Here is a 13,457-nt window from a genome sequence, read left to right on the forward strand (position 1 = left end):
GTCGAAAGACCCTGCGCACACAACTCAAGGACGCAAGGACGCTGGACTCCGGACTGCGAACTTCCGGTGGTCCTGGTCAGGACAACTCAAAAATGGCCAGGAGCTGCGGCAGCCGCTTGCAGTAATTATGCAATACGATTCATTATGGCGACGATTGCGGCCACAAAAGGCGATGCCGGCAATTTAAGGCTCAATCAGCGAGTGACCACAACAAAAGCGGCTGCCCAGAAGGCGAAAGAAAATCACTTTAATTACGATTAATTAATGGCGCTTTAAATGGCGCCAATGCAGCGTAAGTCGTTGCAATTCATTTGCCGTAATGCGAGAGGCGGATGCATATTTTCCGGAACCTGTCACTTGGCACATGCACGCAAAGAACGCAAAGTCCTCATCCCGAAAGTGTCCGGAGCAGGAGCTCAAGTTCTGACCCTTTGAAACTAGCCGAAAACTAAATTTCAAGGCTCATTGCGTGCACATAATGTGGCCAATGTGGGTGAGGTCCTGGCAGGACCTGCTCGGCCCCCTTCATCCCCTCAATCCCGTCGTTGCGATGTTCAGTGAACCTCACTAATGGAGCGGTCGTTCGGTCACACACACGAATCCATTGCCAAAAAGTTTGACTTTGTTTGGACGGACGTCTGATGGTTGGTCTTCAAGGATCAAGCGCAGAGATGAGAGGACTAGGCGAATTTGCATATGAAATACAAAAACGTTAATGATGCGTAAAATGATTCTGTTAGCTTGTAAAATTTGCAGCACCCAAAAGTCGGGCCATAAATGAATGAGCACATTTTTGTGTAAGTCACTTGTTAACCTGTTGATAAATTTATGTCCCAGCATGCGAATTTCACACGCGTTTGATTATCGATTGGCAAAAACACCACACACCCACCACTCCCAACCGAAAAAAAGTGAACGGGAGAGTATTAAAAACCAGCGCAAATCACATGCAAAATTATGAAAAACGAGCTCCAGACAAGAGGTCCCAAAGGCGTTGGCCCGACGGCTAAAGCAGGTGAAACGAATGCGAATGAGTCTGGCGGGAAGCATAAATCATTCAAATGCGAAAATCAGTTAAAGCATAATGCGGCTATAAGAATGTCTGTCTGTTTGCGCTGGGAAAACAATCAAATAAAAGGCTGTGCAGTGGAAAAACAGGCGAAAACCATAGATCAATGTCGCTGATTCTATGAATTTATGTGGCATTTGGCTTTAAAGTTAAATCAAATGATTTAAATTTAAATAGGTACCATATTAAAAACAAAGCTTTGATCATTTTCAGACCATTTCATTCCAGGAATTTTCTCCACGTGCACACTTTGTTTATCCAACTTTGGCTCAATGAAAATTGAGGATGATTTCATTGGCTTCTGGACTTGAATTTTAATTGCCGCCTATCGATGATAATTCCAAGAAACGTAAACAGATAGTTCTGTGTTCAATTTAGTCATGCTTTAATGCCATTGAGCGGCTTTTATAATTTATGGCCACATAATGAACTCACCGATTTACCCACTTGGTGGCCATGATTTTGGACGCGGCTCGTCATGTGACAGCGGCTACATGAATAATTTAAGTGAAAGTTACAACTTTTGACAACAAATCCAGTGACTAATTAAAGCCGACGTCGGATTTATGTGTCAAGCGTTTGTCAAGCCATCCAGCGGACTGACTGTCACGGCTGGCAGCCAAAAAGTTGCCACTAACTTTACGCCTCTCTCCGCGATTTTCCCACGCCTTTCCACAGCCCACCCCCATGCACCGTGCACCATCCTTTCTCATGCCGCACACGCTACTGAAATGCAGCTGTGCGATTAAATTAATAACTGCAAAGGATTAAAAAACTAACAGCCATGGCAAGGACATGGCGCCAAGCCAGCTGCTCCAGCTGAAAAAAGTAACTTTCGCTGCAGCTAAGCTCGCGCAGGCTGAGTTTGCCCCTTGTTGTCAAGGGTGGGATGTTCGGGAGGGGGCCTGGCTGGTCCCCAGGCTCTCATTTGCATAATATTTACTTATGAGCCGCCTCCCAGCCGCCACGCCCTGCTGGGCCGCCCCTACCCTGCAACGAGCAGCAGAATGGAGGAAAATAATTTGCTAAATTATGTCTTAAATAGTTAACAAAGTTTGCACGAAAATGTGCGGACCTTTCTTGGCCAGCAGATTTCCCAGCGATGAGGTAAACAAAACGAGCTGCACGCCCCTGAATCTTGTAGTTGCACGCCAAGAAAGGCAAATAAGTTGAATTTATCAGAACGTCTTGTGTTTCAGAAAGGTAAGTTCACAACAGAAGCCTAAAACAACTTGCTTGTGATTTCAAAGCGTTGTTGCTCCAAAAGGTTTTTCATTTAATCCAGCTCAATCTGTTTACACCTTTCTCTAAATTGTATTTAAAACTAAAATTGATATTTTATTCCAGCTGCTTTCCCTCAATTTGGCCCCCAGTGTAAGCTCATTCCTGGCTGCAGATGCAGCTAAGTCCTTGTTAATTTACTCCGGCTCCCCATCATCGCCGTAGGACAAACAATGGCTTTGATGGAGCAGCAGCTCCGGCCAATGCAAACAAAGATCAGGACTGCAACTGCAAACGACGTGACAAACAGCTCGCCCTTCGATGGTCGAAAACTTAAACTAATTCGCTTTAAGCGAGCTTCAGATGCAGTCAAACAGCTCTCAACCCCCAAGCCCCTGCAATTTTCCGGCTTATCTTCACATGACGCCGGTTGGGTGGGGGGGTGAATCCTCACGTAGACCGGCCCCCAATCGTAAATTTCGCCCCGAAAACTTTCCATTAAGAAGCTCAAAAACAGATACGCAAAGTTCCGGAGTGCTCATCGCGGGGGCGCGACATTGGCCGTGCAACAAATCACGGCCCGAAAACCGAATCCTCCAATCCTCCAATCCACCAGTACCCCAATCCCAATCCAAAAACCAGACCAGGCATAATGGAAATCCCGTTGAACCTGCCGCGCTGTCCGGCGGAAAATTCCGGGGGAAATGAGGAAAGCGAAAAGGAAAGAAAGGAAAAATAGACGTTGCAGGAAGTGCACGCAGTCTGTTAGTCGGGAAACGAATATCATAATTTACTTTGTCACCCGCTGCGAATTAGCGTGCCAGCCATGTGTGTGTCTCCACAGTATATACAGATCTATATACATACATATAAAGATAGATAGATATATACGCGACCGGCCACGCCCCTCGGCGGGCAGGAGGCCGACTCAGCGTGGCGCTTAAAAAGCCGGAACATTTTAAACAAAAGCCGAGCTGAAGGCTCTCGAACTCCGACACTCGAAAACTTTCGGCAAAACCACTTAAAAATTTTGTGTGCTCTGACTTTAACATACGATAAAGGGTCCGTAGGAGGGGGGGAGTTGTATCCTGGAGTTGGAGGGGAGGGAGAGGGGTTTCTGGGTGGCAAGGGGGCGGAGCCAAAGACGAGCAGCCATTTTGGCATCTCCAGCCAGACAAATAAGCCACGTTGCAGGCTCAGATTGCAGTCGCTAAACGAGATGGCGGCCACTCTTCCCGCGCTGCACTGGCAGAAAAAACTGATACAAGACTTGAACTACTACATATAAACATATAAATAAGTTATGGCATTAGGGATAGTACTACAGCTGAACTAGATGCTTAAGGTCATATACCTTAACATCATCATTCAGCTCTTCAAAAGTCTGCATCACTTTTACAGCACAACCCATTGTTTTCGCTCAGTGCACCTCCTTCTGCTCCAGCCATTTGTGTGCGCTAGTCTGCGAGTTGGCCACAATGCAAATTAATAAAAAAGCATTTGAGGCTGAACATTTTTACCAGCTCGGCTAATAAATAACGCGACGGCGACAGCTTCATTTGTTTAAGTGCCTGACAGAGTGGAACCAAACAGAAAAAAGCAGCGTTAGGCCAAATAAATAAAGTAAAACTGCGAAGGAAAAGTAACGAAAGTTGGGTAGAGAGTGTCAGACGGCGTTTTAATCGCTCCATCAGCACGGCTCATGCATATTCAAATGAAATTCAAATATTCAAAATATCTCAATTCGGCTGGGGACTTAAGTGCACTATTTTGGGCCCCAGGCACTTGGCATTGGGCACTGGGCACTGGCCCCTGGAATTATGAAATCCATTTGTGTGGCCATAATTAATGGGCACACTTCGCACAGCTCAGGCGAGGATTCAAGGATTCAAGGTCCTGCGGAGGCGATTGCCTCGGCATTAGCAGCCAACAAATTATCCCTGATCGAATCGGAGCGCCGCACTAATGCGAATAAAGCATCCAATACTTTTTATGATGTTAGCCGGCTATGTGATTACGATACACAGCAGCAGACACACAATCCATTTGCAAAGTCATCACGTATACGCCACCGCGCACAGCTTTGCTCACTCACTCACTCACATGCATTTAGATTGCTTCGCCCGCTCCGGCTGATTTCATTTTTATTCGACCAGAGGACCATTATTTCCGTTGTTATTTGCCATTATGACAATTCAGTTAGTCAAATTCCGTTACGGGCTTAAAACTAATTTGAGATTAAGTTCCCAGATTCAACCACTGGGGATTTTCTGCAAGCATTTTTGTGCATCAGCACACCCAAAGAGGCAGCCGAGAGGAGGGAAAAGGACGTCGAAGGAAGCAAACGGAAAGCGAAAATGTAATAAGTGATTTACATGACTCGAAGGAATTCCACCGCAGGGCACATGAAATCGAGAAATCGTCGAGTCGATGCCAGAAATCGATACTTCATTAAGATACAACCGAAAGGCAATGGCATTCGTGCCATAGACTCCATTCGAACTGCGGAGTGGAGTCAGGAAAGCAGGAAAGCAGAAAAGCAGGAAAGCAGGGCCTAACGACCACGCATCGTTGCCTTCTGCGCTCCATGGCCTATCTAAATGGTTAGATGACTGATATGACAGTCGGAATCATACCATTCCAGCACACCAGCACTCCAGCTCCACTTGCTCCTCCTGCGTCCTCTCAAAATTCCAGGCCCAAAAACTCCATTCAAGGCGAGTGTTTTCGAGTCATTTTATTGACCCCCAATTTTTTGGGCCCAACCAAAAGTGACGAGCCCAATGAATGGCGTTGACAGGATGGCGGCCAAAAGGGCTTATGCACCCGGAAAAATCACCATCTGCATAGCCAACATTCAATATTTATTAATGAACGACCACACTTTATGATAAAATGATTACTTTCTTCAATAGGAAAAACATTATTCCTAAAATGCATTGTATAGCATATTGCATCGATTTGAAGGTCCTTTTTTTCAAAGTGCAGGATATCAATTTGGTTGGCGGTAATAATTCACATGGGACGACAGTATCACGGATTTATCTAACTGAATTTTTCATGCGCAAATTTCGGTCGCGTATCAAATGCTTGTCGGGGCCAAATTGAAAATTTGTGGCCTTTTTTAATGCTGTTGTCATATGTTGTCATATATTATGAAAATGTTATACTCGAACTGGTCAGTCTGCGTTCAGATCGGCTCGGTGCAACTGCATTATAATGTTAATGCGCGGTGGTGACCTTAAAAGGGGGCCGGCAATTTGACCATTGCAAAAATACATATGTACATACGTGCATATATTTGGGATTTTAATTATTTAAGCTGGTGACAAAATGACAACAATCGAGAGACCCGCAAATAATTGCAGCGGAAATTGAAATTATGTTTTGCTTGGTCTAATTTTCATTCGGCTTTGGGATTTGGTTTTCCACATTCGCTTGGTTAGCTGCAATTTAAATGCTGCCCTGCATTTAAGTTGCATTTTTAGGGAGTTGCCAAATTAATTTTGGTCCTTTCATGTGGCTGGCGTCGTCTCATTGGGTTAAAGCCGATTAGTTAGTCTATGAATTTCAGTATCATAAAAGGCTTACACAGGGAGAAATTTGATTTTGCCACAAGTTTAGTGCAAGATCTAAGAAATCTGTCCGCTGAAATTTATACAAACGTGCGTTTGCATATTGCATGCATATTTGGCTTTATGTTTTCGTTCCATGCTGTCATAAAATTGTATTTAGTTATGCACAAGCATTTGCATTTCTAGCCAATTTGTATCAGACACTTTGGCTAACTTGGCTTAGTCTTACAGCTACTTTCGACGATGGCACACGTTCAGCTCTTCATTTTGGCCCTTATTCTGACCACTTCCATGTGGAATATTCAGACTAGTAATGGATCGGTTCAGTTGATGCTGAGGCTGTATTTTCACTGCTCCTCCAAGGAGATAGTTTCACCTTGTAGTACTTGTGAGAGATCCTGTGGACAAAGGGAAACCCTGGATTGTGTGAAGGACTGTCGCTATGGATGCATTTGCAAGATGGGTTGGATTCGCAGTAACAGCACCTGTATTCCAATGAGCCAGTGTGAGCAAAAGGATCTTTAAAGCAGCGAAAGCCAACAGGTTTTTTCGACTTAATTACTAAGAGCTAAAACTCAATTAGAAAATTTTCCCCTGGATGAGCGAAATCAAATTTCACAACTCCCGCAGCGTTAATTGAAGATTCCTCAATAAAAACGAATGGAAAATGGAAAAGGGGAAAATGCAAACTCGTTAACCCATTAAACCAAACGCGAGACTCATGTTTGATCCCTGCTTCTGTTTTTTTTTGCGTTGGATGGAGCAGGAGAGGGGAAGAGGAAAGGAAAGGAAAGACGCACATCCAGCGAAAAGCTATTAAGACATAAAACATTTCCAACACCTTCCCGGAACGCCTTCGAAAAGGGAAAAGTGTGGCGGGAGAAGGAAAACTCACACGGAGCAAAGAAATAGGAAGTAGCAGCAGAATGAAATGTTTCTAATTCAACGAAACGCATTTCAACGTAATGAAAATGGAGAAAAGGACCGACAGACAGCCACGCCCACAGTGCCGTTGACATTTTTTCGAACCTGCCGTTGACTGACAGCTGGAAAAGTGGGCTGGGAAAATGGGAGTCGGTTCTACGGGCTAAATGGGCTGCGGAGCGTGAGCGGAAGTGGGTGGCGGTGGGCGGAGTCCAAGGACATGCGTCGCTGGGCGTGCCGTTCGCCTGGCTTTTCGTCATTGCCCTGCTCGCAACACTTTCCGCTTTTATTTTATAATATGAACAATTTCCTCCGTTCGCCTTTCCATTCGAATCGCTGCCACTTTCGTGAAAAATGCACTCCAAAACTTTTCAATTTGAGCAAAAGGAGCGTCTCGGATTCATCGCACACCGCCCTTCTTCTTCTTCTCGTTGTTGTTGCTGTTGTTGATGTTGTTGTAGTGTCGTCCTTGTCGCTAATGACAATACACTTGTACTTCGTCCAGAGTGTGCATGTGTGTGTGTGAGCGCGCATTTACGCTCTTTACTTATTTGATTTACGTTTCATTTCCGGCTGCCATATGCTGCCTCGCATACGAATTCAGCCAAGGAAGCAGCGTTTAGCTGCATCTCTGCAGAGAGAGAAAAGCGGCAGCAAGTATCGAGGGAGATTCATAAATAAAGCTTGTAAAAAGTGTATAAAAAAGTACAGCTCATTAGATACGTTTGCCTGGTAGGTAATTAAACTAAATATACCTTTAAATAGAGAACTATAACTTTAAACAGCATCTTAATATTAAGTAAAATTAATACCATATCATCATCAAACGCAAGATATTTAACTAATTGATATATAACTATGCATATCTAGTAGTCAGTTACTTAATTTCCCGTGCAATTTGAGTGTTTTGCACTAAGTTCGAGTGTGTGTGTGTGAGTTTTAAGGCGACACACACTAAAAGCCCGGTCCCGTTATCCCGCCTGCACTCGCACACACACACACACACAAACAAGTGCATGTACGTTATGCAATTATAACTTTTGTCGTTAGCAACTTTAAGCAACTTTAAACGTAAATTGCCGTCGTGAAGTAGCTTTTGGCGCACGCTCTCAAGCGCCGCCATTCACACACACACATCACACATGTGTATGTACACACTCATAGACACACTTATGCACACACACATACACACGGGAGGTTATAGTTTGTTGTCGGCTTTGGAGCAAAGTGTGTGAAAGGTGTTTTATTGAATTAAGTGGGTTTAACGGGATTTCTATAATGCCAGCGACAGTCGGCAGAGCTGCATATGTATTTATTGTAACTACAGTTGCTAGTTTTGCAGCCCGGGAAAATCGCAGCCAGTTTGTTGGCACGGAAGCTGTGGCACTTTTGGTTAAACTTTTCGTATGTAATGCATATTTCATTTAATTTTTTAAGAGTTGCCAAACCGAAAAATGTGCAAATGATGGCGAGTTTCGGGCCGAAAGTTGTAAATTGCCTGGCAGCAGTCAAGTGGCTCGGAGTAATTATGCAAATCAAGCTGAGGTGTTGCCAAATTCCGACAATAGATACGAGACGTATTAGCTAATCAGGCAAGTTAGTCGGAGTTCGGGCAACTTGACCACAGCTACACTTCCGACCATAAACGTGTGGGCATTGCAGTTATAATTAATGGGAAATGCCTTCCCCATTTTCCCGTTTGGCTTTTCCCTCCAAAAGGAGCGAGCGTGCTGCATGCAAAACTCATTTCCACTCGAAAGCCTGCTTCACTGCAGTTATTTCTCATGTTTCCAGCCGCACTTGATTGCCTTCACCTTTTTTCCTGTTTTTTGGTTTTGAGGGACATGCAAGGGTTTAATGTTCGCATTAGGTCCATTTACATTCGTATGTCGTGTTCGTATTTTGTACACAATGCGGGTTACCAGCGTTTTTAGTTTTAAATATCTTTTAAATATTAATAAGCCATTTAACTGCCACAACACGTTGATGCATGGGGCTCAATTAGGCTGCAAATAGCTCGAAATTGTTTGCTTAATAAACGTCATTCATCAAATCGACACGTGCTTTTTTTTTCTTTTTCGACGCTTCGACAGCCGGCAAACACGCAAAGTTCGTGTCGATTGAACCCCACGACCCGGACCGCCCAAAAAATGCAGGTCAGTGGGGTCAAGGGGCGTGGCAGGTCCTTGACAGCTGGCCAAGTAAACGAAACACTTTCGGCAAGTGCCTGGCTAAGTGAATTAATGTTGGCTCAATTGTGCCACAATTTTTATTAATTTTCTGCCGCCGTGATCGCGCATCAAAGGCAACCTAATTTGCCACATGCCGCGGATCTCTCGAGGATTCCCATTCAATGCAATATTCTCCTCTGTTTGCAGTGGCACTTAGCATCGCAATTGACGTCCCGTCTGCACTGCACCCTTGTAGTCCTTATAAAAAACAATATAAATATTAATGCTATTTGCGTAACAATTCAATTCGAACGAGAGGGTTGGCTGATCGGCCTTCGGGGTGCGGGGGAAACACTTGGTCGCTTCACACGAACTTCGAACTGAAAGCGGGAAAATGGGAAAACGAGCCAACGAGCCAACGGGGTGTTGCATATTAATCACAGGCACTGTCCGAGGTAGAAATGCCTTATATATCAGTCGCCATAAATTCACAAGCAACTGCACTGAGAAAAGTTCCTCACACCATTAGGCGGAGTTTTTCAAGAGGGGTTCTCTGTTTCTGTAGTCCTTAAATCAGTTCAAAAAGATATGACTGTATATTTATATGAACGTCTGTCAAAATCATCTTTGAAAAGCCATAAGTTAGATGGTAGGAAATCAAATTTCTGATCCTGAACTCTAAAATATCTTCCCCTGATTGTAACTGCAAGTTTTTCCCAGTGCATGCGGCGGAAAAAAGTGCGTATGTCGTTTGAGGAGCCCGGAGTGCAACTCGATGGGCGGCTTAACTGCCGAGGGTTGCACTCGTTTTAGGTTGTAAGCCGATGGAAATACTTTAATCCACTTCACAGTGACACCGAAATTAAAACATACAAACGGGGCCGTAAACAACCCCGAAATTGTGGCAAAACGGGAAGGAATCACTGGCTGAATGGGACGGGGGGACATTCAAATTGGCTGCTATCGCAATTATTCATGCGGCGGCGACATTCATAAAACGTCCTCGCGATGCAGGCAGTTCGGTTCAGTCCGTTAAGCCACCAATACACGTGCAGCTGCAAAGGACTTTCCTGGACTGACGTCACTTTGACAGTTGCAACACAAATGCAATTATCACTTTATTTTAAACGATTTATGTGCAACACGCCAAACTCGCGCGCACTCACACACACATATGCACACACGGGACGGACGCACACATGCAGAATACAGGACGCAGGACATGTAGACATGACAACGACGACAGCGGCAACCGGAAACGGAAATGGCAACAAGCGCAGCCACCAAACGAACGGCCCGATGTCCGCCGCCTGGGGAATGCGGTCAGAAAAGGTGTGTTCACGTTCGCCGGCATACAAATACAAAATACCTGGGATAAAAATACAAAATAGTGGAAAACACTGCCATCGATGTTGTGGAAGGCAAGTTCTCTGTTTCGCGGTTTGTCACTTGACGGCAAATTTCAAGTTAAAGCCGCCAGCTTACGAGGGCTAAATTAATACGAGTATTAATTCACGCAAATTGGCAATAAAGTGGAATAAAGCTAGCAACGTTGAATCGATGGGCAATAGAGTAGTAAATTGAATATTCTCATTGTTGCACAATAATTTGTGTGTAAAAATCTATTACATTTTCCAGAAGTTAGTGTTTGCGCATGGAATTTTGTATATCTCTTTATCAGAATCAATTCATCTTTAAACAATGCTGGAGGAAATGCATATTGTTTCAATATTGCTCATTCATGCCTGAAATCTGAAATACCCAACCGAATGCGAGGAAGAAAATGAAAACTACGTAATATTCGAGGAGATTCGAAAAAGAGATATGCTCCTGCAATAAATAAAACCAAATTGCTTACTGCCTCTGTGTGATGCCCGAGAATACCTTTGCCTTTATTTGGAGAGGAAAGGAAATCGTACGCTTGGCTTGTCTAGAATTTCAACAGCCCATCAAGTGCAGGGTTCGGACTTTAAAATTTGCAGCATTAACAATGTCAATTTATTTTCGGGCCATTCCCTGTGGTATTTGGCCAGCCAGACGAGTGTAATTCAGGACATGCATGTCCAGCTTGACAAGCTCGAATTTAGATTTGGATTTCCCCTCTCGCCTGTGCGCTTGGTCACTTATCGTCCTGCTTATCAATATTGTATTACTTCTGGATATTCGTATGGTCCTGCAATTGCAGCAGATTTTCATGAATGGCAGGCTGCTTTTTTAGTTTTCCGACGCTGACTTATTGAAATTGACAGAAGGTTAATGGCGCTGAATGACGCTGAAATTGAGGCAGCAGCCCTGGCAATTTAACACCCCGCTGGGCAGTCAAAAAGGGGGCGGCGAGTGGTAAGCGTCCAGGGGGCGGGGCAGGACCTCACCACATGACAGCGATTCGCAACAGCCGCTTAGAGTTGTGAGCTGTGGAGAGCGGGAGATTTGCGATAAAAAATGATTGCACATGCGAGCGTTTTGGCTCGAAATTGCAGCATTTGCGGCATGGAAATATATTTAGATGTATATATGCGAGGAGATCTACTATAGATAAATTGGAATCCGAGGGGGTGACTCTGGTGAGACAATCGGGCACCCTCTGCCCTGGATTTGCACTTGCCGTTCGGCATTGGATTTGGTTTCGGTTTTGCCTTCGCTTTTGCCTTTGCATTTGGCGGGTTATCAGTGGCCCGGCCATAAATCACTGTCAAGTGTCATTCGCCCACGAAGCAGCAGCAGCAGCAGCACAGCATCCTTTATCCTTTATCCCTGATCCCAGCCGAGGAGGAAACTTTTGCGCATCCCCATCTATGCGCTACATGTAGATAATATACCGAGCGGTATCAACTTACCACGAACATGTGCTCGGGGGCAAAAAGGTGCAGTGCCGGAAGCTGCAGCAGCCACTCAAATGCGACCCAGGACATGGAAACTGCCTGACGATGGCTGTGGAATGGGAAAAAATCGAAAAAGTTGCTAATTAAAGTTTGTGTTCGCTGGGAGGGCCCTGAACTTCGCCCCCTTGAACTTCCGGCCCCCAGCGAAAGTGTTATCCCCAATGTCATCTGCAATTGCAACTCAGTGCACTGAGAATCTAGTATTTCTATAAATATGGTTAAAATTAGAGCTGTCGTTTCAGTTATCTTTAATATGAACTACTAATGTCAATTGCTTGAGTAGATAGATAAAGAACGTCCCAATTTGTTTTCAATCCATTCCAAATATTTCTTTATTTGGATTTCTGATTTATAATTCCTTTGACAAGCTTTTGACCTGATTAACTGTAGCACTTTCTGTTTCTGTGTACTTTCCCCCATTTGTTGAACGCAGCTTGCATTCGTCACGCATTGGTTGCCATTTCGCTGCGCTGTCTGTTGGCGGAAAACCGCAGGGCGAGTGAGTGACTTTCCCTACCCTCCGATGCCATGGCTAATTTCCGCTATTGTTCATAATTTTTATTGCGCTTGTTGCGAATTAGTTTCGGTTTCGCCCGACGCCAGATCGCGATCCCTCATCAATGTTGCAATTTTTTGCAATTTAAAATTTGTTATAAATCGTCGCTGGTTGAGTTTAGGGGTTGATCCTTGATGTTGCCTTTTGCTCCCTTTTTGAGAGGCGTTGACAACGGCAACAACAAGAATTGCCTGCGATTACAGGACTGCGAACACGATTGCAGTGCGACTTCCTCGAGGGTGGGTTTTTCAGCTCTTCCGTTCGCATCTTCAGTTGCATCAGGATGTGGCTGGCGGGGGTGGGTACCCTTACTCTCCTTATGGCCATTAAATTGTGGGCAATTGACCGGTTCGAGGGGTGTGGCCAACGTTTAGGGGCAGGTGCCTGAGGCACTGGGATAATTGCGGAAGTAACACGCTGATCAGCACAACAAATTATTGGGATGGACTGGCAGTTTTGTCAGATGGCAAATTTATTGCGAAATCCAATTAAATTTACGGTAAATAATACAATTAGAATATATTTTGCCAAGAAATAAAATATTTCATATAAAGGTCTTAAAATTAAGAAAATCTGACAATGTTGTACGAACTATGTTATCGGAACATTTATTTTACAGAGCATTTTATAAATAACATGCTCATGTAATGTTCGCATTAATAGAACATTCGATTCGAATATATTGTTAACGTTCTTCGAAAATTAAAAGTAGAAGGTGTCTGTAATGTAAACATAACATAGACCGAAACAAGTTCTCCTTCAACTGCAGGTTCACATCCAAATGCGGATTAACACCGAATGTTATCTTATTCCGTAGGCGTTCTTTTTGCGAATGTTATTAGCAGAATGTTTTGCTTTCCAACCCCTTTCCGAATGTAATACGATAACATTGCACTGACATTCTCTGTTCAATAGCCTGTTAAACGCGTTAACAGGACCAGGACTCAGTTCGAATGTAGACCAACTTATAAAAACAACACTCGCACAGGACCGAGGGGTGATTTTCGAAAATGTTACGGAAACCTTCTGTTGCGGTTGAATGTTCTGTGAACAAATCGG

The 13,457-nt window shown here is 44.2% G+C and overlaps 2 protein-coding genes across 4 annotated transcripts in view; one reads left to right on the top strand and one right to left on the bottom strand.

The window, feature by feature from the left end:
* Positions 1 to 13,457, bottom strand: part of LOC6730049 (uncharacterized protein C2orf42 homolog) — a 179,083-nt gene that overhangs the window by 51,817 nt on the left and 113,809 nt on the right. The gene's annotated exons all lie outside the window — the stretch shown is intronic.
* On the top strand, positions 6,070 to 6,600 carry LOC27208041 (chymotrypsin-elastase inhibitor ixodidin). Its single transcript, XM_016183666.3, has one exon. It carries the CDS (start codon positions 6,109 to 6,111, stop codon positions 6,388 to 6,390), a length of 282 nt encoding a protein of 93 aa, XP_016036815.1. The 5' UTR covers positions 6,070 to 6,108; the 3' UTR covers positions 6,391 to 6,600.

This window comes from Drosophila simulans, chromosome 3R (assembly GCF_016746395.2).
Source record: "Drosophila simulans strain w501 chromosome 3R, Prin_Dsim_3.1, whole genome shotgun sequence".
Classification (NCBI taxonomy): Eukaryota; Metazoa; Arthropoda; class Insecta; order Diptera; family Drosophilidae; genus Drosophila; species Drosophila simulans.

What these genes read in the sequence shown, in the direction of transcription:
- LOC27208041 (XM_016183666.3), top strand. Translation starts at nt 6,109, where the DNA reads ATGGCACACGTTCAGCTCTTCATTTTGGCCCTTATTCTGACCACTTCC.